The sequence below is a fragment of the Hypanus sabinus genome, chromosome 7 (assembly GCF_030144855.1).
Source record: "Hypanus sabinus isolate sHypSab1 chromosome 7, sHypSab1.hap1, whole genome shotgun sequence".
Taxonomy (NCBI): domain Eukaryota; kingdom Metazoa; phylum Chordata; class Chondrichthyes; order Myliobatiformes; family Dasyatidae; genus Hypanus; species Hypanus sabinus.
The window spans coordinates 108,546,598-108,572,823 of NC_082712.1; the positions used below are offsets into that span (position 1 = coordinate 108,546,598).

Below are 26,226 nucleotides of genomic sequence, written 5' to 3' on the forward strand. Positions count from 1 at the left end.
ATCATCCTTATCTATTGGATTCCAAAATCTGCAGACCTTGTCATCTCCACTATCACCACAGAATCTATCTCTACTTTTCTCCTTCCCTTCCCCACTGGCCTCCATCTATCTGTTCATCAGCCCATTCTGCCCTTCACCTTCTAGCCCTGCCTCACCCCTCCCCCCACCTCATTATATCAGCTATCTCCCCTCTGCACTCTCAGTTGACCATCCCTCTGTGCCACAGATGCTGCCTGACTCACTGACTTCTTCCAGCAGTTTGTTTTTGTTTTTTTTTGCACCCTGTATTACTCACCTGGGGATTGGTGTTGGGTCATGGGTAGATTATCTAGTCTCAGCTTGTATGAAGGACGTTGGATACATTCTCCAGTGCCAAGCTGGGTGAGGGATGGTAAGGTAATGGGGGGGGGGGGTGGGGAACAGGACCCTTTATTGTCTACTGGGGAGCAATGGTAGGATGATAGAGGAACCTGTTTAACACCTGCCCTGTGTGTATCCCTACAGTGGCCTGATTCCTCGACTCCTGGGAGACATGATTTCTTTGTGGCTTTGCAATTTGCTGGCGTATGTCATCAACACCTACATCCTAGAGCCCCCCAGCCAGGTGGGTCACTGTAACAGAGATCCTTGGGTCAACATTTGTGCAGGCAAGACACCAGCTGTCACTCAGCGCACTGAAGGGATGGCATAAAGGGTGGGGAAAAGTGAAGGGCAAGGTCAGGGGATGAGCTCCAGGAGAGTGGCAAGGGAGCCAAAGGGCAAAGACGCTGGTGCCATATCGCCAGGGCTCTGTGCCTTCTAACCAGGGAATGTGTTGGCCAGCTGCCTTCAGTGTTTCCTGTGATATCCTCCCACCACACTGCAGTAGAATTCCTGCTAGTGTAAAAAGTCTGCCTTTCAGACCAGTGAGCTTCTGTGGATTGACAGGGCATGGTGCAGAACGGGTCTCTGAGCAAAAGAGTGACAATGAAGCTGGTGAGAGAAGATCTAAAGAAATGCTTTGAGACCCACTGTGAATCCTGAGGGTGTCAGGGTAGGTTGGCCTGTGGCGAGGGTAGGGTAGTACAACGGACCATTTCCTGATTTCTCAGAGTTGCTGTGTGTCCCATGCCTGCCAGCCACTCTGAGATGTTCCATCCCCTACAGCTGTGGTCAGTTACAGGTCCTATCTCAGCCCAGTAATTGCAGCTGTCCAAAAATTATACCCTGCAGCTTTCATTGAAACAGACTTCTCTGTCTTTTAGCTGTTTTTCTGGGAAACAAAGTAATTTGAATTGTAGACTCCACAAAAAAGAAACTCCTGGAAATTGAAATAAAATCAGAAGCTGCAGCAGCTGACTTGGTGGGATGAGCCTTTAATGGAAAACTGAGTGGGCAGCCTTGAGCTGAATTCAGACTGGAGGACATTGGGTGGAGCCATGTGTTTTGGGCTGTGTTTTAAGCTGTGCCCCACTGTGTATGTTGCTTGTGATTGTCTTCTCTGCCATATTTCAGGGTTCGCATATTGGGGAACTGAGGAGTTACTCACAAGCTGTGACTGGGGTGAGTGTTGTTCAGCATCAGTTGTCCTGCCATCTGTGTTCATCTCTCACATGCCTTGGGTTAGCTATCCACATCCTCAAGCTGCTCCTGCATGCTTACAAACTGGATTCAGCTCTTGAAAGTCACGTAGTGTATAGCGCCATCTGCCTCAGCAGGCCCTGCCCTCATTTATCAGGGACAAAGGAAAACTATTGCAGATTGACTATCAGAGGTGCAAAGGCTCCCACTAAGTGTTTCCTTTACTTTGAGAAAGGATCGGCTCTTTGCTTTATTTGAACCCCTGAAATGATCAGGCAAGCAAATTCTCCCTATTCAATTTTTAACGCCTTGGTGTCAACTAATTAGAGGTGAGCCCATGCTATTCCTTCCCCATGTGAGGAAGTGGCTCAGAGGGAAACTTGCAAGCAGTACTAAGCTCATAGAATCTGACAGCGAATAACCTTGATGCTTGGGGTTGCTAAGTCCCAATGGACCACAGAGAAACAATTCTCAGCTTATTGCCTCCAATATAATTCATAGAGCACCTAGCAATGTGCCCTGTTGTCTCGGCTTCCTTCATCTGCATATTCCTTCTTATTTTAAAGTGGTTCAGGTTGAGTTGTCATTGCTTTACAGGAGCATTGAACCTTGGTTAAGATAATCTCTTCATTGCTGCTTTCCTTACAGTTCCTGGCCAGTATGCTGACTTATCCTTTTGTTCTTGTCTCTAACCTGATGGCAGTCAATAACTGTGGGTGAGTAGAGCCTTTACTTTCTTCGATCCAGGTCAGGAGTACTCAGGAAGGGAAATATGGGTGCTACAATTTGTAAGCTCGCAATTCCATTTCAATTTCAGTTCCAGCTTTTTCCTCCTGAGGGTGGAGGTAATATTACATTAGTCATTGGAGATTTCAATATGCCCAGTAGTTCAGGAAAATCAAATTCATGCTGGATCCCAAGAGAGAGAATTTGTGGAAGGCGTACTTTTTGGAGCAGCTTGTGGCTGAGCCCACTAGGTGATCAGCAATTCTGGATTGGGTGTTGTGTAATGAACTGGATATGGTTAGGGAGCTTATGGTAATGGAACCTTTAGGAGACAGTGATCAAAATCTGATAGAATTCATCCTGCAATTTGAGAGGGAGAAGCTAAAGTCAGATGTATCAGTATCACAGTGGAGTAAAGTAAGTATTCTAGAGGCAGGGTAACACAACCGTGGCTGACAAGTGAACTCAAAGCCAAAGTGAGGAAAAATAATAGAGCAAAAATTAGTGGGAAGTTAGAGGATTGGGAAATTTTTAAAAACCAACAGAAGCAACTAAAAATTAAACATGGGGGAGATGAAGTATGATTAGCCAGCCAATAATATCAAAAATGATAGCAAAAGTTTTTTTCAGATTTGTAAAGCGTAAGAGAGACAAGAGTAGATATTGGACTGCTAGAAAATGACGCTAAAAAGATAGTAATGGGGAGACAAGGAAATAGTAGACAAACAGAATATTTATCTTGCATCATACTTCACTTTGGAAGAACTAGTATACCAGAAGCGTGAGAGTGTCGAGGGGCAGAAGTGACAACAGTTACTATTACTAGGGAGAAGGTGCTTAGGAAAGTTAAAGGTTTGAAGGAGGGTAAGTCACCTGGACCTGATGGACTGCACCCCAGTGTTCTGAAAGAGGTAGCTGAAGGGATTGTGAAGGTATTAGCAATGCTCTTTCAAGAACCAATAGATTCCTGAATCGGTATTGTTTCCTTAAGGGAAAATCTTGCCTGACAAATTTGTTGGAATTCTTTGAAGAAATAACAAGCAGGATAGACAAAGAAGAACTGGTGGATGTTGTGTACTTGGAATTTCAGAAGGCCTTAACAAGGTGCTAAGCAAGATAAGAGCTCAGGGTATTACAGGAAAGATACCAACATGGATAGGAGATTGGCTGCTCAGCAGGAGGCAAGGAGTGGGGAATAAAGAGATCCTTTTTGGATTGGCTGCCGGTGACCAGTGATGTTTCACAGGGATCTGTGTTGAGACCATTTTGCAGTTCCGATCTCGCCAGTTGAAACCTTAGAGAGGAGGGTCAGTAAGCACCTCAGAAGATGGCTGGGGCTGCCGAGGAGCCTGAGCAGCATCGCACTCTACAATAAACTGCAACTGCCCTTCAAATCCCTGGAGGAGGAATTCAAAGTAACAAGAGCCAGAGAAGTGATACAGTACAGGGACTCAAGTGATCCGAAGGTGGCTAGAGCAGGGATCCAAGTGAGGACTGGCAGGAAGTGGAGGGCAGAGGAAGCTGTTCAGGAAGCAGAGGAAAGGCTGCATCACAGGAGGCTGGTGGGAGCGGTTACACGAGGCAGAGCTGGGCTAGGATCCTTTCCAATTCCCCAAATGGACACCATCAGAGGAAAGGAAAGACGCCACCTAGTTCAGGAGGAGGTGAGAGCAGCAGTGGAGGAGAGGAGAACCTGCAAGGCGGTGGGAATGAAGCAACAGGGAGCTTGGACAAGATGGGAGAATGCGGTGGAGAGGAAAGTGATCTGGGCTGAGCTTTGGAAAGCCAAACCACACTGCATCCAATTTCTCATCCAGGCAGTGTATGATGTGCTTCTAAGCCCATCAAATCTGCACACATGGGGCAAAGCAGAATCATCAGTGTTCCAAGCGAGGAACCCTGGAGCACATCCTCAGCGGCAGCACAAGAGCATTTGGGGAGGGATGGTACCAATGGAGGCATGATCAGGTCCTGAAGACCATCGCAGCAGCCATCAGCGTAGGAGTGGATTGGGCGAAGTGGTCCCGACCCTACAAGCAGACCATTGCCTTTGTAAGAGCTAGGGAGTAGCCAATACCCGCCAAAAGAACATCGGCAGGCATCCTGACCTCTGCAAGAGACTGGCAGCTGTTGGTGGACCTCAAAAGGCAGCTGAAGTTCCCCGACCATATCGCAGCCACCACCCTGCGACCAGACATTGTCCTTGTGTCTGAGTCTACCAAGCAGGTGGTGATGCTGGAGCTGACAGTCCCATGGGAAGATCACTTGGGCCTTTGAAAGGAAGCTATCTAAGTATGCAGGACTGGTCAGCAACTGCCAGCAGGCTGGATGGAGAGCGAGGTGTCTCTCAGTGGAAGTTGGTTGTAGGGGATATGCAGCCTGTTCCTTAGCCAGAGCCTACAGCAATTTGGGCATCGAGGGAGAGAGAATAGCCATCCACAGTACCACCAATTGGGCAGAGAGGGCCTCCTGTTGGGTGTGGCTCAAGAGAGGGGAGCCATGAAGTCATGTTTAGCTAGTTATCTGGACACAAGTCTGATCAGCCCTGGCTGGGTCACCTGGAACGGTGTATGATGTTGAAAGACCCAAAACACCCGATGATTCCAGGAACATCACTGATGATGTGTCCAGAAGCATCAGTAGATGTATGCACACAGCTGCTTTACATTGTATGTCAATTATTTGGATGATGAAGTTGATGGCTTTGTGGCCAAGTTTGTGAACAATACGAAGATAGGTGAAGGAGCAGATAGAGGAAGCAGAAAGGCTGTAGAAGAACTTAGACAGATTAGGAGATTGGGCAAAGAGGTGGCAGATGAAATAGAGTGTCGGGAAGTGGTGGTCATGCACTTTGGTAGAAGCAATAAAAGCAAAGACTATTTTCTAAACAGAAAATTCAAAAATCTGAGGTGCAAAGGGATTTGGGAGTCCTTGTGCAGGATTACCTAAAGGTTGTTTTGCAGGTTGAGTTGGTGGTGAGGAAGGCAAATGCAATTTTTAGCATTAATTTCAAGAGGATAAGAATATAAAAACAAGGATGTAATGCTGAGGCTGTGTAAGACACCGGTCAGACCTCATTTGGAGTATTGTGAGCAGTTTTAGACCTCTTATTTAAGAAAGGATGTACTGACATTGGAAAGGGTTCAGAGGAGTTTCATAAGAATGATCTCAGGAATGAGGGTTATCATTTGAGTAGTGATTGAAGGCTTGGGTTTGTACTTGCTGAAATTTAGAAGGGTAAGTGGGGATCTAATTGAAACCTACCAAGTGTTGAAAGGCCTAGAGTGGATGTGAAGAGAATGTTTCTTTTTGGTGGGGGAGTATAGGACCAGAAGGCACAACCTCAAAAGAGGGACATCCATTTAGAACAGAAATGATGAGGAATTTCTTTAACCAGAGGGTGTTAAATCTGAAATTCATTGCCACAGGCTGCTGTGGAGGGCAGGTCACTGGGTGCATTTAAGGTGGAGGTTGATAGGTTTTTGATTCGGGCATTGAAAGTTTATGAGAAGAAGGCAGGAGAAGGGTGTTGAGAGGGAAATGGCTCAACTGTGATGAAGTGGCTGAGCAGACTCGATGGGACGAATGGCCTAATTCTGCTCCTTTGCCTTGTGGTCTTATGATGCGGGAAATTGGGTTTCATTTTCTCTCTTCCCAGTACCCAACATAACCCAGGACAGAATCATTTCAGGTTAGTTAGTGGTCATAAATTAGGTAGGCTTAGCACAGTTAATGGACAAGGGCAAAGTTAAAATAGGAATGTAAAAAAAGGCGAAAAAATAGGAAACAATGTATCTATGAGAGAGAGAGAGAGAGCGAATACATCATAAAGCTTGGAAGAGTTCAGAAAACCTGAGAGAGAGATCAAAAGGAGGATAAGCAAAGTAAAAAGAAGCAATGTAAAATAGTTAAAAACACAAAATGGCAGAACTCAGCAGGCCAGACAGCATCTATGGGAGGAGGTAGTTACGACGTTTTGGGCCGAAACCCTTCATCACTTGTGTTGCCAATGTAAAATAGTGCTGTTAAATGAAAAGAAGGGTGTCTTATGAGTGCATAGAGCTTGAGGTTCACACAGGAAAGAGCAGAGCTGATGAAGAAACTTTAAAGTAATCAGAGTGTAGAGGTGGGCAGTGTAGGGAAGGTTCTTAAATACTGTGCAGGCCTCTTTGCAAAGGGAATGAGAGTATGAGTGCAGTTGTTCAGGAGGCTGTGTGAAATATTGTATGTGATAAGTATTGTCAATGAGACCTAATTAAGGGGTTCAGCATCATTGACCATGGATGAGTTCTCATGTCTAGTTAGTCCAGCTGTTAAATGAAGCAAATGAGGAAATTGCAGCAACTCGTCTCCCCAGTTTCAGGATAAACAACAGTAATTTTGTACCATTGTTTAAAATGAGGAAGAGAGAGAGACCCAGTAATTATAACTAATTCCATTTAAGTGGATATTTTCAAATTCCGTTCGAAGGTAAACCTTCATTTAGCATGGGATTGTAAAAGGAAGCTTGTGACTTATTGATTTGAATGATTTTTTTTTTGAAGAGATAAAGATTTAGTCTACATATTTTAGCAAAGTTTTTGACAATTCCCATGTGGCTGATTGGTCAAAGCAGTAAAAGCCCATGGGATCCAAAAACTGATGGGAAGCAAAGGGTCATGGTTGGGAGGTGATTTTGTGAGTGCAAGGCTGTTACTAGTAGCATTCCACAGGAATCATTTTTGGTTCCTTACCTTCTGATAAGTAAGTTATACTAATAATTTGGTTTAGAGATGAGGGAAGGAAGTTAGTAGGTGCTACGATAATTCATTGTGTGATTGGCTGGAGAAGCAGAAGCTTCAGAGTGCAGGAAGATCGTCTGGTCAGTTGAGCAGGGAAGTGACCGAGAAAATTCAATCCAGAAAATTGGGAAGGTGCAACAAAGCAAAGGTGGAGGGATGAGTGAGGAAAGAATCTTGATGTATATGTCCACAGATTATTCAAGCTAGCAGACAAATGCCATAGAGTATACGGTATGAACAAGGAGGTTATTCCCCCACATTGTGGGAAGGATGTGACCATATTAGAGAGTGTGCAGAGGATGTTGCCAGGTCAGGAAGAATGTAGCAGAGAGGAAAGATTGAATAGACTGGAGTTGTTTGTTTAGAACAGGAGGCTGGGGGTTTGGTCGGGATGGGGAGGGGAATTTGGCTGAGGTGTCACAATATTAGAAGTGGTTCACATAGAACAAATAGAAATAACCTATTTCCTTTGGTAAAGGGGTCAAATGAATGTAGATTACTTGTAGTAGGATTAGGAGATAATGTAAGAACTTTTTCACCCAGAGCTGCTCCTCGCTGCCAAGAGGGTAGGAGAGGCAGAAACCCCATCACATTTAAACAGTATTGGGTTATATGTGAAGTTGTGATCTGCAGCTCAGTTCTGGGACGTGGGGTTAAGCTATTTTTTAATGGCACAGTCAATATGTGCCAAATAACTGCCTCCTTTTCAATGATTAAGACTAGTATACGGAGTTAATGATGTCCTGCAGCAGCTTTGGGCAGCAGAATGCTGTACCTCATTACACTGGCAATGAGGCAATCCATTAGATCCTGGAGTTGAAAGTCATTGCAGTAAATAGTGTCCCTTTGATGTGGCCCTTTAGCCTTGGGGGACATTTCCTGCATTATTGTGAAGTGAAGAGTGGCGCCTATCAGAACATTATTCAGCATTTTGGCAGCTCCAGTGCAATGCTGCTGATCAACATATCGGAGAGTGTGTTTTATTTCTCCAAGCAATCTAACAGCACACTCTCCTGTAGATACTGTGTTGTTGACTTAACAGTGTAATATTTCTGCACATGTGTATTTTTCCACAGCCTGGTTGGTGGTCTCCCCCCTTATGCTGCTGTGTACAGTTCTTGGATTGACTGCTGGCGCCAGTTGAGCAGAGAGGTGAGTCGAGCTGCTTCTGCTATGTTGACTGTCAGGTTACATATTGAACTGCCAGTACTCGATGGGCTGAAGCAAGCAGCAGTCACTGTGTAGAGTCATTGTGTGGACTGGTTTCTGGGGTAGGTGAGTGGGGAGTGAGCAAATAGCCCCAGCTAATGCTTGTCCCTGGTATGTGTACTTGTGGGCATGGTCTTGCAATTGCCAATTCACCTTTCTTGCTACCAGCTCTCTCAGGAATCTTTCTCTCCAAGCCCAGGCCACTCCAGTGTAAAGAATGTTTCTTCATCAGTTTCACATGCTAGAAAATTATAGCTCTGGAAAGCTGACACAGGGCAGTCTGGCCAAGGGCTGCAATTAGAGACGCTTTAGCTCAGCAATTTCTTCAGCAGTTTAAAACAAAATCAGAGTTGGAAAGTTTAAAAATAATTACCTAATTCTTGCTTTGTGGAGGAGGGTCTTCTTATCGTGTCCACGGACAGTCTGTATATAGTCCAGCCAGAACTGGACACATTTTTGCATCTTGTGGTTGAATTCGGCAAGATCTGCAACAAGTGCAGGGTTCCTCTAGCGATGGGCATTGCAGGAGATGTTGCATAGTTTGTGGCTCAGTTCCGCATTCACAAGTTGTTGGGCTGGTTGTGTATCCCCATTTGCTTAGTGACACCAGTCCTCAGTCTGTTAAGGCACTTCCAGGTTGCCCAGTTGCAATTAGCTCCTGGGGGAAGGCTTTCATCCGGTGGAATTTCCATCGTTGGGGGTTGTTTGAGACTGGCGAGCCCGTCTTTCCACAAGGCAATATGGGCTTCAGGTGGGGTTGATTGTAATGGAAAAGCACTGTTCATGAAGCTCTTCCTTCACTTTAGGCAGCTGGGTGTGGGTGTATGACCGTGTAGAGGGTGCCTCTCATCTGATGTTTGACAGAGTCGTTCTTTCTTGCTGGCTACCGTTCTTCTTCTATCCCCGCCAGGATATATAGGCTGTTGGTGTTTGTTGGTTTTAAACAACTTGTGATAAGTCAGCAGCTTGCATTTGGAACGACATCCATCTTCTTAGCATGAGTAGATCTTTCCCATGCAGGGCGGGCAGATTTGGTAATGGAATAGCAAAGAGCAAGTGCACAGGCTCACAATGTTTTCGAGCTTGCTCCCCATTTTGTGTTAGTGAGCTTATTCAGAATATTGTTTCATGCGCTCACTTTTGCCTTTGTCTTATTGATGTGGTTCTTGAAAGTGAGGCATCTGTCAGGGGTGACTTCTAAGTAGATAGGGTGCCTGCAATACGTCAGTGTGGCTCCACACCAAGTTACTTTAAGCTGTCGTTTGGCTTCATGGTTCCTGAGGTGGAATGCACAAACTTGCATCTTTGATGGATTTGCGCAGAGGTGATTTTCTTCATAGTAGGATGTTAGTCCCTCCAAGGTCTCGGAAAGTGTTTTCTCCACAGTGTTAAAATCAGTGCTTTGGGCAGTGATGCATAAGTCATCAGCATACGTAAAATGGCGTGTGACATCATCTATAGGTTGGTCATTCGTGTAGGTGTTGTACAGCAGCGGAGCGAGCATACTTCCCTGAGGAAGGCCATTCTTCTGAATACTCCACCTGCTGCGCTTCCTACCTCGTTCAACATAGAACTGGTGATTTTGAAGCATGCACTCTAACAGCTCTGTTAATATCTTTTGTCATCTCTAGGATCTTGCAGAGGAGACGTCTATGGTTCACTGTACCGTAAGCTGCTGACAAGTCTACAAAAACAGCACCCTTTACCATCCCTTGCTCAAAACCATCTTCGATATATTGTATGAGGTTGAGCAGTTGTCTTGTTGTTGATTTGCTGGGGTGGAAACTTGCTTGCTCTGGAATGATCTTCTCATCTACAGTTGGTGCTATCCTATTGAGTATCAGGCGTTCAAACAGCTTTTTGAAGTGGCCAAGCAGTGAGATCGGCCGAAAACTCTTAGGATCTGAGGGATCTTTTCCGGGCTTTAATAGTGCTATTACATGTGACTTCTGCCAAGTATTAGGTAGCTTGTGTGTTGTAGGAGCCATTTCTTTGCTTGCTGTCCAAAATGCTTTATCTGCTCTGATGCTATGTTGTCAAGACCAATTGCTTTCCCATGTTTTAGACTAGATATACCAGTTTCCAGCTCCTCCATGGTGAATGGTCCAATGAAGCCAGGGTCATTGCTGAACTACTTCCTCTCTAGTTGTGCTCGTGGTTGTTTCTTTTTGGTTTTTCCATTTAGGAGCAACTTTTAGGTTTCCATTTAGGTGTGCAACTTGGTTAGCAGACACATTGGGATGTTGGGCAGCTTTCTTGGGATCGCCTCCAAGTTTGCATAAGACCATGCCTTCTTGCTGATTTGTGTAAGATCTGTTGTCTCTATCAAGGTGTTCCAGGTGTTTTGACGCCCCTGAGAGATACTTAACATCACCCTCTCACCGGCAGTTATTGTTTCCTCTGAGAAGAGGTCAGATTCAAACATTGAGACATACTCCCTGTAGAGTTCAGCATTCAGAGGTGTAGTGTGCTCTACAACCTTGGGGGATCTTTCTTTTGGCTCTTTTCTGGACAGCTTTTGCAAACAGGTTGTAGTGCTCAGGTACTGGTTTAATACATTTAACGTTATGGTCAAGTGCTCTTGTGAACCCATTCCAATCGGCTTTCTTGTAGCCTCTTGAAGGGTACGACAGTTGGTAACACTGCTGCATTTATCTGACTACCAATAGGACGGTGCTGTGTCTGTGGTATTGGGTCTGTGACAAGCTTCTTGCAGACGCCAGCAATGTTGTTGCTGACAATGGCAAGATCTGGGTTACAACTGCACTTCCAGCGGGCACTGTGAAAAGAGGCTGGCAGTTTAGGATCGTGGATGAGACGAAGTTGGTTAGCGTCCATCCATTCTTCGACTGCTTCTCCATCGTTGTTAGACTCCTTGTACCCCCATTGGGTACTGTGGCTATTAAAATCTCTAATGATCTGTGGTTTACTGTGCAGGTTGCATACAGGGTTAGAGAAGCTGAAAACTGAGCCCAGTGGCTTGTACACTGAGGTCTCTACTTCTTTGCTCAGCTCTACAGTTAGAATTTCAATGTTGTCCTCCTCTGTTTTAGAAGTGGCTTCTACGACTGAACCAGCTCTAACAAATACAGCACTGCCATATTGTTGATGAGGTCTTTCAATAACCAGGAACTTTCCTGGTAATTTTGGGCGGTTGTTTTCGCTTCCTCTGTGTGTCTCCTGCAGGCAGAGGATGTCAAACTGCAACTCGTTGCATAATGTAGCGAGGATGTTTTGTTTAGCTGCAGAGAATCCTTCAACGATATAACAATCAATGCTGATCTTGAAAAAGACCCATGTTTCTGACATCGACAACCTCTGTCTTCAGGCATGATCAAATCAATGGTACTAAAATGTTAAATACACTACTGCTGCGCTTGGTGGTGGTAGAATTGATTGAAACAGGGCCGCGACGTGAACGCTTCTACCTTGGCCCCGTGGAGGAGCGTATCAGTATTCTGCTTCCTATTTTTCCCATTGCAGGTGAAGGGAAAGACTTGAGGCTTGAGAACAGACTGCTCAGGGAAAGCATTTGTGACACATTTTGACTATAAATGGCCAGAAAATGCCTCCGTGACACCTCTCCTTCAGGGTGCTCCTTAGCTGTCTTAGGCTTGAATTTGGATAGGTTGAGTTAGTTAACTTAATATGTAGCCATGTAGATGACTGACAGGTTGCCGGCGATTGAGGATTCACCTGACATCTTGGGTAAATGGCGTGGTACATCAAAGCCAGAAGCACCAGAGAGAATTAGACTGATCTGTAGTATCAAAGGGCTGAGCTTTAGAAGATACTGCTGGATATGAAGCATTCTTGAAAAAAAACACATGGCACTGGTATTACACTGATTGGAGAGTCCAGAGTTCTCATCCACCATAATTAGAATGTGTTGTATAGTGAGACCTGTAAAGTTGTCAGTTCTATACTATCAGATTGAACAGCCTATGGTATGGGTGGGTGGGGAAAGCAGCAAATATGCAGTTAAGAGATTTAATCCTTTTTACTTTGACAAATGTTACAATACTTGGCAGATCAGAGACCCACACTTGCTTCTCCACTCCAACTGGTTGCCAGGGTTAATGTTAAAACATGTTCCCAATTCCAATGAAGAGAATGAAGTGCGAGGAGAATTAGTGTGTATGGTTCTTCAAGCATGCTTGCTATCAATAAGATCGTGGCTCTTACACCCTACTCCCAAATCTCTTAGATAAGAGTACATTGGCTAACTGGCTATTTTAGCATTTTACTATCTGGAAGATTAGACAAAAACATAGGGACATTGTTTTCCACCACAGGAAGAATATACATTTAATTGAACAAGCCTGTGGGGAGAAAGCTAATATTTATAGTGGCCGTGAGACTACCAGACTGTTGTAAAACCCCAAATGGTTCTAGGCAAGAGTTCCTGCTATCCTTCCTTATGAGGCCTCTGCGAGACTGCAGACCCAGAGTAATGTGGTCGACTCTGAAGTGTCCTTGGTGTAATATATCCCACAAATTAGGGGGAAATAGGTTATAGCTAGTATTTTAATCCTTGTTTAGACAATGCTACTTGGGTTATTAGTCTAAAGATAAGATTATTAGAGTCTATTTAAGTATAGACTCTACTAGTATAGTGAAGGTTTACTAGATTATCCCTACCTAACAAACTTTATTAAGGTGTTACTGAAGTAGTGCACAAGGGAACGCCTGTTGATTTTAATGAATTTTTTGAAGTCATTCATCGAATGAGAAATCATGAGAAAACATAAAAATTGGGAATAGGAAGTAGTGCAGTTGGCAAGCTGTGACTTGTGTTCAATGAGAAATGGTTTATGTATGACTTGAATATTGGGAGAGAGCTGAATTTGTTCATAACAGAAAGAAGACTAGCAACGTACACATTAGATGGTATTAACATCGGAGAAACATGAAAAGATTGGAGATGTAGAAGAATTTGAAAGACTGTGGAGGCTAAGGAACTAGGAATTGCTGTGGTTTATACAATGGGCCAAATGGCATCTGCCCCCATTCTCACTAAACTGAGTGACAAAAAGTTGGAGGATGTGATGATCCAGTGAGGTTTAGCAATCTGTGCATATAGATCATTGAAATGTCATGCCCAGCTACAGAACATGATCTGATGAATGGTGGAATAGGCTCAAGGGACTGAGTGACATATTCTAGCTTCTAATTATTATATATGTTGGGAATCAAAAAAGTTAAAGGAATGGTAGTTATACCAATGATAGATTCTACAGTCATACAAAATCCTGCGTGGAAATTACCTGGAGGTCTGATGGTAGTTGTGCCACCAGGATTTACTGGCCTTAGGGGAGTAGGTGTATTAGAATGAGGCATGGACACAGGGTTACATTGAGTTCAGATGATAACCCAGGCTTTGTATTTCTGGAATCTAAAAAATGAAGTGGTTATTTAATAGAAGTCTTCAGGGTTATTGATAGGACATGTAGAGGTTTTATTGATTGTGGGGTTTAAGATTAGGAAGCATATTCTAAAAGTTAAAGCCAGGTCCTTCAGGTGTGAGAATGTGCATTGCTTGTATGTAAGAACATGTATAAAATATGAGCAGTGGTTGTTTACACAGACCCCAAATCTGCTCTGCTCTGCTATTGCACGGCTGATGTTAGGCACAGCTCCACTTTCTGAGTAGGTCCTGGAATCCGTAATTTACCTAAGTTCATTTATTATTAGTCTTGAACATACTAAATAACTGAATCTCCAGCAGCTCACTGAGGAACCCTAATCGCTACCTCAACATAACAACCCTATGACCACTTTGCATTATAAGAAAATGTGTTTATTTTTGTTCTAGTACCGTTCCTGTATTATTTATGTATAAGCTATGTTTTTTTCTAAATGTTGTGCCTCAAATAATAAGTGCCTGTGGCACTGCTGCAAGTAAGTGTCTGATTGCATTTATGCATTCATGTAATTATGCCTATGATAATATACTCAATTTGAAAAGAACTGAAAAGATTCACAATATTTTGAGAGATTCAGGTCACCTTCATCTCTTACCCAGTTGGATGCATACACTTAACATTTCAAGTCAAGTCACTTTTTATTGTCATTTCGACCATAACTGCTGGTACAGTACACAGTAAAAATGAGACATTTTTCAGGACCATAGTGCTACATGAAACAGTACAAAAACTAGACTGAACTATGTGAAAAACAACACAGAAAAAAAACTACACTGGACTGCAGACCTACACAGGACTGCATAAAGTGCACAAAACAATGCAGGCATTACAATAAATAATAAACAATACAATAGGCACAGTAGAGGGCAGTAAGTAGGTGTCAGTCCAGACTGTGGGTATGGAGGAGTCTGATGGCTTGGGGGAAGAAACTGTTACATTGTCTGATCATGAGAGCCCGCATGCTCTGGTGCCTTTTCCCAGATGGCAGAAGGGAGAAGAGTTTGTATGAGTTTGTATGGGGTCCTTCATAATGCTGTTTACCTTGCAGATGCAGCGTGTAGTGTAAATGTCTGTAATGGCGGGAAGAGAGACCCCGATGATGATCTCAGCTGATCTCACTATCCGCTGCAGGGTCTTGCGATCCGAGATGATGCAATTTCCAAACCAGGCAGTGATGCAGCTGCTCAGGATGCTCTCAATACAACCCCTGTAGAATGTGATGAGGGTAGAGGGTGGAAAATAGACTTTCTCCAGCCTTCGCAGAAAGTAGAGACACTGCTGGGCTTTTTTTTGCCATGGAGCTGGTGTTGAGGGACCAGGTGAGATTCTTCGCCAGGTGAACACCAAGCAATTTGGTGCTCTTTACCATCTCTGCTGAGGAGCCGTCGACGTTCAGCAGGGAGTGGTCGCTCCATACCCTCCTGAAGTCAACAACCATCTCTTTTGTTCACATTCAGAGACAGGTTGTTGGCTTTGCACCAGTCTGTTAGCCACTGCACCTCCTCCTTATATGCTGACTCATCATTCTTGCTGATGAGACCCACCACGGTCATGTCATCGGCGAACTTGATGATGTGGTTCGAGCTGTGTGTTGCAGCACACACCTTTACCCCGTCGAGCCCCTCAGGGCCTTGTATTTTTCAATTATCTAAATTCTGGACAGTGTAGAATAATAAAAGATAATGCCTCCATACTAGGAATCATTGCAGTGAATTTATTCTGCACTGTCTTTAACCTAATATGTTCATCCTGAAATGGTAATAGAACTTCATGATGTAATACTTCATTTTCCTTGCAATAAAAGGGAACATTTTATGCGCTGCCTTAATTACTGTACCAGCATGTTGTCTCTTGGCATCAACATCTCTCTAAACAGTGGTTTTCAACTTAAGTAATCCTGTTTTACTATTCTCTTCTCAGTGTGGTTAATGTCACCTTTATCCACGTTTAGCTGCATCTTTCACAGTCTTGCTCACTGAGTTAACTGTTTAATGCTTTTGCAGACTACTTGTACTTCCTTTACAGTTTGCTTTCCCTGCTGTCTTCATATCAGCAGTAAACTTTGATTTAATACACTAGCTCCCTCTACCTTCCTCATTGTTAGTTTGTAATAGTGGTGGTCGCAGCATTAATCCTTGTTGTACTGTATGTCATGATTTATCCATGTAAAAGTGAATCCCTGTATTCTGTATTTTTAAAACTTAACCCATCTTTATCCGTGCTAGTATAATAACCTTGATGTCATAAACATTCTGTGTCAAATGACTTTTAGAAATGCCATTACACTGCGTCAACTGGTTTTCTTCTTCTCCACTCTACTTTTGTATACGTAAGTTCTGTTACATTATGCCCCTCCCGTACGACTGCCTCTTGAATTATCTGATTCTGTAATCTACATATTGAATAACGGAGGACCCAGCATAGGTTCTTAAATGACTTCATTTCATTATCCTTCCTCTACCTTGTACCAGATAACTAAGATCAATACATTTTCATCAATTCATAAGCATTAATTTGCACTTTATCATATAGGTTCTGTAAATCTATACAAAATATACATATGTACATTCCCTTTAAACCAATTCCTGACTTTGGTTAGATTCATTAGACACAAACCACCTTTACAAAGTGAATGAGAATCGTGTCAACGAAGTTGAGGAGTGAGCTATATGTGAGGTATTAGAAGGTGGTTAATGTCCCTTTACTCAAGGACAAGTCAGGAAACTGTAGGCTGGTAAGTCTAACATTAGTGGTGGGAAAACTACTGGAGATAGTATTTGCATCTGGAAAGTCAGAGTCTGATTAGGGATAGTCAGCATGGATTTGTGTTTGGAGAAAATTATGGTTAAGATTGCAGTTCTCTGGGGAGCAACACACACAAAATGCTGGTGTTACGCAGCAGGCCAAGCTGCATTGATGCTGCCTAGCTTGCTGTGTTCCATCGGCCATTTGTGTGTGTTGCTTGAATTTCCAGCATCTGCAGATTTCCTCGTGTTTGAGTTCTCTGGGGAGTATTGTTGAACTGAGGAACATACGTATTCTCTGAAAGCAGCTACTCACAGTGGTGAAGAAGGCTGATGGCATATTTGTGTCACTGAGTATAAGAGTTGGGATATTCTGATTATACAAGACACTGGTGAGACCACATTTGTGTGCAGTTCTGGTCACTGCAGTACAAAGAATATTCACAAAGATGTTGCTGAGACTGTACACTTGAGTTATAAGGAGAGACCGAATAGGCCAGGATTAATTTCCCTGGAGTGAAGGAGGTGGAGGAGTGAGCTTATGAAGAGTTACAAAATCATGAGGGTCATAGATTGGGCAGATAGTCACACTTTTTCTTTGAAGGACATGTTTGAGGTGAGAGGGGAAAGATTTAAGAGAGGCAAGTTTATCACAATGGCTGGTGGGTATATGGAAAAAGCTGCCATGGGCAGGTACAATTACAATGTTTAAAAGACATTTGATACATGGATAGGAAAGATTTAAAGGGAAATCGGCTAAGGACAGACCTGTTTCCCACTAACCTAACTGGGACTAGTCTAGGTATACATCTTAGTTAGCTTGGATTTTGGGGCCAAATGACCTATTTCCTTGCTGAGTAACTCTTAACTCTATGTCCTGCCTTATCACATGTCACTGTGGATATTCTCAACTGCTACATTATCCAGCTGATATGATGTGGCTGGAATATACCACACAGATTAAAGATGGTTCTCACCGACAGGCCCTGTGGAGTTAGCAGGGTTTCTGTGCGATGGTTCCTAACATCTCTTTGCAACATGCACAAGGTTGATTCCAGACTGGGGATGCTGGCTGTTATACATCAAGTTGAGAGCATACACCTTTTTGCTATTCAGCAGGATTATTTTTTAATTGTGCATGTTAAGTTATATGGGCTGTAACATTTATTGAAGTTAGTTGGATAGGCTTGCACGTTTTGGATAAGTTAGCTAAGCAAGGTCTGGCACACAGTATTAACCTGCCAGTCATTCATATTCTTTGCACAGGCACATTATGTACAAGACCATTACTCTTGTAGATGGATCTCTGCTCCAGGTTTTGGTCCAGGCATATGTCATTGCACAGTATATATATGGAAGTGTACACATGCCCACCAGTGCCTTGGGTGTCTCTTACATTTATCCTTGTTGGAAGGTTTGCTAGTGCTACTCCAGGGGTTTAAGCTGGAGTTGCAGGGGAGTGGAACCAAAGTGCCATGGCAACTAATGGAGTCATTGTGGGAAAAGCAGATGTTAAGCCTACAGGAACCAAAAGGTTGAGCATGGTGGGAATTTCATTCAAAGTTGCATCTATTTCAATGCAGAAAGTATCGTGGATGAGGTATATGAGCTAAGATCGTGGATCAGCACACGGAATTATGTTATAGCCATAAGCCACTGTATCTTTCCTTCAGGGTTCATCAGATGCATGGGGGCGGGGGGGGGGGGGGAGCTTGCATATCTAGACAGCAAGGCACAGCATCCATGATTAACCCTGAACAATGGAGGCCTCGGAGAGTGAGACATGGTTCCATGCAGGCAGGACTAGCAGATGGTATTCCAGGGTCCCATTGTTTTAGACATGTTAGAAGGGGAGATATTAAAGAGGAAGGAATGACATTACTAGTTATGAAAATATAGCAATGCTGAGACTGGAGGGCTCACAAACCAAGGCTATATGGATGGAACTGACCACATTATTAGGATTATATTATTGACCTCCCAATAATCAGTAGTAATTAGAGGAGCTAATTTGTAGAGAAATGGCAGACAGTTGCAAGAAAAATCAGGCTATGATAGATGATCTTAACTTTCTATATGTTAACTGGGATTCCCATACTGTAAAATGGCTGGAGGGGCTAGAATTTGTCAAAAGTTGCAGGAGAGTTTCCTTTATCAATATATAAAGATAGTAAATCTCCTATTAGGAACACTTTGGATCTAGTGATCATAATTCCCTTAGCTTCAAATATATATATATATATATATATATATAGAGAGAGAGAGAGAGAGAGAGAGAGAACAATAGGACTGGTCCATGCGTTGAGATTCTAAATTGGCAAAAGGCCAATTCTGATGGCAATAGAAGGATTTGTCAGATGTGGATTGGGATGGGTTGTTTTCTGGCAAAGGGATGCTTGGTAAGTGAAAGTCTTTCGAAAGTGAGATTTTGAGTACAGCGGTTGTATGTTCCTGTTAGAATAAAAGACAAGGCCAACAGGTTTAGAGAACCTTGGTTTATGACTGATATCGAGGGCTTGTTAGTCCTGATGAAGGGTCTTGGCCCGAAACATCGACTGTACTTCTCCCTTTAGATACTGCCTGGCCTGCTGTGTTCCACCAGCATTTTATGTGTGGTGTTAGGGTGGTTAAGTCCACAGGGTCTGACAAGGTGTCCCTTCTGACGCTTTAGGAGGCTAGTACAGAAACTGCTGGGGCCCTGACAGAGTTACTGTATTTAAAATGCCCTTCGCCATGGGTGAGGTCCAGAGGACTGGAGGATGGCTAATGTTCTTCCATTGTTCAAGAAAGTCTCTGAGAATAAGCCAGGAAATTGTGAGCCTGATAAAAGTATTGGGTAAATTATTGGAAGATATTCGAAGGGACAAGATGCACAAGATGCACAAGTATTTAGATAAACAGGGCCTGATTAGGGATAGTCAACATGGCTTTGTGCATGATAGGTCATGTCAATACAGTTTTAGAATTTTTCATGGAGGTTACTGAAAGTTGATGAAGGAAAGATGGTGAGTGTTGTCTACATGGACGTTAGCAAGGCCTTTGACAAAGTCCCGCAAGCGAGGCTGGGCCAGACTGTTCAGTTGCTTGACAATCAAAATTGGATTCAACATTGACCTAGTGGAAAAAGCTAGAGAATGGTAGTAGGTTGCTGCCTCTCTGTCTGGAGGCTTGTGAGTAGTGGTATGCTGCAGGGATTGGTGTTGAAATCCATTGTTGCTTGTCATCTATGTTAATATTTGGATGATAATGTGGTAAACTGGATCAGCAAATTTGTGAATGACACCTAGACTGGGGGAATAATGGACAGTGAGGAAGTCTATTAAAGCTTGCAGTAGAATCTGGACCAACTGAAAAAATGGGCTGGAAATGGCAGATGGAATTTAGTGTAGACACCTCTGAGATTGTAAGGAAGTAGTTGAATTTTATTACCAATTGCTATATGCTAAAATGTGTAATACAAAATGGAAGCTTGTAAAACAAACTAATGTTAGTCTAGAATGTGAGAATGGTTAGAGAAAGTACAAGGGAACCAGTCCACAGGCATGTTTTGAGAACTTAGTGTAAGTACTGGTCTGTAGTCTGGAGATGTGTATGGATGCACAGCCTTGAGATTAGGTACTGATGAAGGACATATGCAGACCTGCTGTCTCTGTTATGTGACTAAGCCAAAAGTATAAGCTAGTACCACTAGGCGATGGAAAAGTATTGGGGTAAAAGCTATGTTATTTTTTGAAGAGGTTTTGAAGGCCATAAAAGGGACACCTTGGTGCAGTAGGTAAACCTTCTCTCAGGTTGGGTTGTAGCCAGTTTTGAAAGAGGCAGGCAGCTAGCTAGCTGTTGGAGTAGCTAGAGTTGTAGCTAGCTAGAGTATGTTGTGTGGAGTGACTTACGCATTATTTTGTCCCTTTTCCTACTTTTTAAAATCATTTTTCTTTCTTCTTTATGTTTTTCTTTATATTTTTATAGCTTTTATATTAATAAAATTGAAAGAGTAATGGAGAAAATCTACAAGCATGTTACCAGGACTTGAGCACCTGAGTCATGGGGAAAGCTTGGACAGGTTAAGACTTTATTCCTTGGATTGTAGGAGGAGGGAAGATTTGATGGAGGTATACAAAATTGTGAGGGGTATAGATAGGATAAATGCAAGCAGGCTTTTTCCACTGAGGTTGCATGAGACTGGAACTGGAGGTCATAGGTTAAGGGAGAAAGGTGAAATAGTTAAGGGAGGCCTGATGAGGAACTTCTTCACTCAGAGGGTGGTGTGAGTGTGGAACACGCTGTAGTGCTCTATGACTCTGTACTTCCAACTCCTCTCCTGTTCTGTTTCTAGAGTTTCTCTCGTAATATTTCCTCGTTTCTCTTTCAGGGGAACATGAGCCGAGGGAACAGTCTGTTTTTCCGGAAGGCACCAGCTGGACGGAATTATGCACTTGATCAGAAACGATTTGTGTAAATGCATGTTGGCGAGGAGCTGTGAATGGGACAAACTGGGTGGGGGCAAAGGGTGGGGGTGGGATGTGATTTGTATGATTTTTGTTTACAATGATGTTTTTAATGATGTAGTGTTGATCCACACTGGCACAATGTATTTTATGATGGAATGAGATGGTCTGATTGAAACAAGAAACACTTTTACTTTAATTCCCTTGATGTTAACCAGGGATTAGTAGAAATGATCTTTGTGAGGTTTTCCAGGGTATACCACATTTGTGGGGATGAGGCATTCCACCAAAATCACAGCACCTTTCTAAGAAAGGTAAAAAAAAAGACTTGGAAAATGGGGGAAATGAGATTTTTGTATGCAGTTAGTCATTTGCTTCACCTGCTCCCCTTGCATTCTTAATGGAAGGTTTCTGTTTTAAGCTCCCCCAACCCCCACCCTCCCTCTCGCACCCCCCTCACTCGGTACACCCTGCTCGCCCATCCCATCTCCCTCACACTTCAGCTCTTCACTAGGACGTGGACTGTACTGGAGACATTATATACCTCACTCCAGTCTCTCTTCGCAGTGAGATAGATCAGCGAGTTTGATCCTGTCTGGGAAGAGCTGCGTAGGGGTTACACACTAAGATCCTGAACCCTTTCTCCACCTCACTAGCAGGCACTCTAACAGTAACCTGTCCTGCAAGCATATTTTCCCAGGTTCTTGCCATCTTCCTTATCTCAGCATGCAGTGTAGCACTGCATGCGCCCTCTAGGCCAAGAGGGAGAGGCTGTCCTAATTATTTTTATTAATAAATTAATTTAATTTTATTTTCCTAATCTCATAACCAAAATTCCAGTTTGGTAACAACAGGTGGAAGGTTGGCTGATATGAATGTTTCCAAAACTGGTGCTTCAACCCCTGGGGCTGTTCTTCTTCTAGTGACTGTTCCCCCACCAGCAGTGAGAAGTGGCACACAGCCCCAGTGTTGCACTGGTGCCTCTGTGAAGAACAAGCCTGCCAGTCTAGGGTACGTTAACTGCCTGTGTTGAAATCTGTTCAATAAAGCAGGTTTGTGCAGCGTTCTGATTTTCCTAAAATGTGTTATAGTCTAATGGTGGCTCCTCTCCAGGCAAAATAGAGCGTGGTCAAACACTAAACCACTTTGCTTGTACCGTAAATGTTATCCTGCTGAGTTCATTTAAGAAGGTTTGTGTCTTGAACCAATTAAAATAATTGATTTCAATGCAAAGAGACAATTTCAACCTCTTCTGCACCCGAGTTCAGAGAATGCAGTTCCCCTCACCTTGAGCTGTGAGACAGTCTGCATTCATTTCTATAGAGTGGCTGTCATGCACCAACATCTCCATTGAGTATATAGAATCAGTGTAAAGGCTCATTCAAAGTATGTATACATTATACACCTTTGAGATTTATATCCTTATAGGTAGCTACAAAACAAAGAAACCCAAAAACCCTTTTCAGAAAAAAAGAGACTGTCAAGCACCCAATGTGTAGAGAAAAAACAAATTGCACAAACAATAAAAGTAAACAAAAAGCATTCAGAACTGATTTTAAGAAAGTGAATCCACAGTCACAAAGTGAGGCATCACTGTATCTGGAGCAGGACACAGCCTCCGTTCAGACAGAGCCAAGTAAACATCTCTCGCATCTGGTCCTGACACCCTGCTCTTTCCAATCTGGCTTGATGCTTAAATTGGCCAAACATTAGGTCCTGTTTTTATACATTCTGGGGCCAGGACCCCACTGCCACAATTTGGCTCATACCCAACCTTTGGCATTTGGCCCAGTGCTTAAATTGATCGTACCTTGGGTGCTCCCTTGTTCTCCGGGACGGACTTCACCTCCGCCTGCCTTGACTCTGCCTTGCCTCCACCTCACCTCTCCAGTGTTTGCTGTGATTGTGTACCAGAAAAAGCGTTATTAATAAAGAATTTAGTTGTTTTCTTTGTTTTGTTTGCCGCCAATAAGTAGTCGCTGGGCTTCACTAGCACCATCTTAAACTGGCCAGAGTTTGTGATGTTGGACATGGAGGAGGGAATCAAGAAGATAATGTCTGTGGACTCTATCAGAAAGGTAAGATATATTAGTACCAGGCTACCAACAGTCTCACGTATATTATGAAGCCTGTGTGTTTGGAATTGGAAGTTAGTAAATCTAATTCAGAAGGTTCAACAAAATGGGGATCATGGGTTCTCATAGCAAACTCCGTTTTATAAATGGCCAGAGGACTGTGGAAGTCATAGGAATGATGATCCTTCCCCTTCCTGCTCCAGAGTTCTGAGATGTAACTACTTGCAGTATTAAGCTAATGTAAAGGAGATTAGAGGATATTTTGATTACTAAGATAAACTTATAAAAGCCAGTATACATGCATCAGGAATAATTAAAACCAGTAGTTACACATTAAACCTAACTTTAAATGGATTTTGTTAAAAATCAGAATGAAGTAGAGGAAGGGCCACTGCAGCAGCCCTCACACTCGCCCTAGACTCCCTCTGATAGCAGACTACATGTTGTCACATTCCACTGAGTAGACCAATGCATTTGCATCTGGTGGTCATCTGAACAGATATGGTAGAGGGAAAGACTAAAGAAGATCAAGACTGCAGGTTAGTATCAGTACTGAGAAGTAAGAGGGCAAAAGTGGAAAATTTAAGCAGTATTTCTGAAGACGATGAACACTTGATACAGAATAAAACACACAAAGTGTTGGAGGAACACAGTAGGGCAGGCAGCATCCATGGAAATGACAAAACAAGCAGAGACTCTTCTTCAGGACTTCATACAGGTTGTGAGGTCTTCTTGTAGATACGTGAAGTAATGGATTCACCACAGGACCAGTACCATAAGATATAGGAGCAGAATTAAGCCATTTGGCCGATTGAGGCTGCTCTGCCTTTTCATCATGGCTACTACATTTTTCCTCTCAGCCCCAATCTCCTGCTTTCACCCCCCCCCCCATCCCTTCATGCCCTGACTAATCAATAATCTATCGATCTCTGCCTTAAATATACATAAAGATTTGGCATTAAAGAAAATCTTCCTCATCTCCACTCTAAAAGGATATCTCTCTATTCTGAGCTTGTGTCCTTTAGTCGTAGACACTCCCACCAAAGGAGACATCCTCTTCACATCTACTCTATCAAGGCCTTTCACCATTCAATAGGTTTCAATGAGGTCATCCCTCATTCTTCTGGATTCTAGTGAATACAGGTCCAGAGCCATCAAAAGCTCTTCATATGAAAAGCGATTCAATCCTGGAATAGTTTTCGTGAACCTCCTTTGAACCCTCCAGTTCTAGCTCATCCTATCTAAGGGGCCCAAAACTGCTCCCAGTACTCCAATTACACCTTGCCAGTGTTTTATAAAATCTCAACATTACATTCTTGCATTTATATTCCATTCCTCTTGAAATGAATGCTAATATCGCATTTGCCTTCTGTACCACAGACTCAACCTTCAAATTAACCTTTATGGAATCTGCACAAGGACTCCCAAGTCCCTTTGCACCTCAAATTTTTATATTTTCTATACATAAACTTTTTCATTTCTTCTACCAAATTGCATGACCATATACTTCCCAACACTATAGTTTATCTGCCACTTCTTTGCCCATTCTTCTAATCTATCAGTCCTGTAGCCTGTCTACACCCTCAAAACTACTTGCTCCTCCACTTATCTTTGTACCGTCTGCAAGCTGCAACAAAGCCATCAATTCCATCATTCAAATCATTTACATATAGTGTAAAAACATTCAATCCCACCACAAAGCCCTGTAAGTCACCACTAGTCACTGGCAACCAACCAGAAAAGGCTCTTTTTATTTCCACTCTTTGCCTCCAGGTAATCAACCACTGCTTTATCCATGCTGGACTTTCCTATAATACCATGGGCTCGTAGCTTGTTAAGCAGCTTCATGCATGGCATGTTGTCAAAGGCCTGAAAATCAAAGTAAACAATATCAACTGATTCTCCTTTGTCTATCCTGCTTGTTATTTCTTCAGAGTTCCAAAAGATTTGCCCTTGAGAGAACCATGCTGACTACAACTTATTTTATCATGTGCCTCCCAAGTACCCCAAAACCACATCTTTGATAATCAATTCCAACATCTTCCCAACCACTGTGGTCTCACTAACTGGCCTATAATTTCCTTTCTTCTGTCTCTCCCTTCTTGAAGAGTGGAGAGACATTTGCACTTTTCCAGTCTTCCATAACGATTCCAGAATAATGTTTCTTGATAAATCATTACTAATGCACCCACAATCTCTTCAGCCACCTCTTTTAGAACCCTAGGGTGTGCTCCATCTGGTCCAAATTACAACTACCTTCAGACTTTTCAGTTTCTGAAGAACCTTCTCCCTAGTAATGGTAACTTACTACACTTCATGACCTCTGACACCTGGAACTTACACCATACTGCTGGTGTCTTCCATGGTGAATACAATACAAAATGCTTAGTTTGCCCACTATTTCTTATCCCCATTACTACCTCTCCAGCATTGTCGGATTACACTCGCCTCTCTTTTACACTGTATGTATCTGAAGAAACTATTGGTATTCTATTATTAACTAGCCTACTTTCATATTCCATCTTTACCTTAATTACTTTTTTAGTTGCCTTTTGTGTTTTTTTTATATAAAGGTTCCTGATCCTCTAACTTCCCACTGATTTTTGCTCTATTGTATGCCCTCCCTTAAGCTTTTGTGTTGGCTTTGACTTGTTAATCACGGTTGTGTCATCTTGCCTATTTATTCCTGTGCCTTACAAATTGCTTCCAGAAATTGCAGCCATTGCTGCTCTGCCATTATCCCTAGCAGTGTTATTTTCGGATCAATTCTGGCCAACTCCTTTCTTGAGCCTCTGCAATTCCCTTTACTCCACTGTAATACTGATACATCTAACTTTAGTTTCTCCTTTTCAAATGTCAGGGTGAATTTGATCATATTATGATTGCCTGCCCCTAAGGGATCTTTTACCTTAAACTCTCTAATCAATTCCAGTTCATCATAACACCCAATCCAGAATAATTGATCCCCTAGTGGCTCAATCACTAGCTGCTTGAGAAAGCCATTTCACGAGAAATTCCTCATGTGTTTCTCAAAAGTAGCTCCTTGGGCTTGAATCACTTGATTAACAATGTACTCAGTTCAAATGGGTCAACTCATCATTCAATTTCCTTCCATTCCTCATAATATCCTGAGTCCATCCTCTTCTACACTGAAGGAATGGACAAGATTTGGACTTTTTCCTCCAAGTAGGCACCAGATAGCATCTGAAGACTATCTCTGGCTGCAGTTGTGATCTTGGTGAAGGCTGCAAAGTTGAAGA

The 26,226-nt window shown here is 42.9% G+C and overlaps 1 protein-coding gene and 1 non-coding gene across 2 annotated transcripts in view; both read left to right on the plus strand.

Annotated features, from left to right (window-relative positions):
- Window positions 1-22,844, plus strand: part of mtch2 (mitochondrial carrier homolog 2) — a 48,665-nt gene extending 25,821 nt beyond the window's left edge. The window contains exons 9-13 of the mRNA XM_059975350.1: window positions 505-604; window positions 1,495-1,542; window positions 2,209-2,276; window positions 8,144-8,219; window positions 20,816-22,844. Coding sequence (XP_059831333.1) covers window positions 505-604; window positions 1,495-1,542; window positions 2,209-2,276; window positions 8,144-8,219; window positions 20,816-20,902 — 379 coding nt within the window. The 3' untranslated portion in view covers window positions 20,903-22,844. The remainder of the gene's footprint in view (window positions 1-504; window positions 605-1,494; window positions 1,543-2,208; window positions 2,277-8,143; window positions 8,220-20,815) is intronic.
- Window positions 17,344-17,474, plus strand: LOC132397594 (small Cajal body-specific RNA 14). Its single transcript, XR_009513407.1, has one exon. It is a non-coding gene; the product is annotated as a small Cajal body-specific RNA 14 (non-coding RNA).
- Window positions 22,845-26,226: the final 3,382 nt, after the last annotated feature.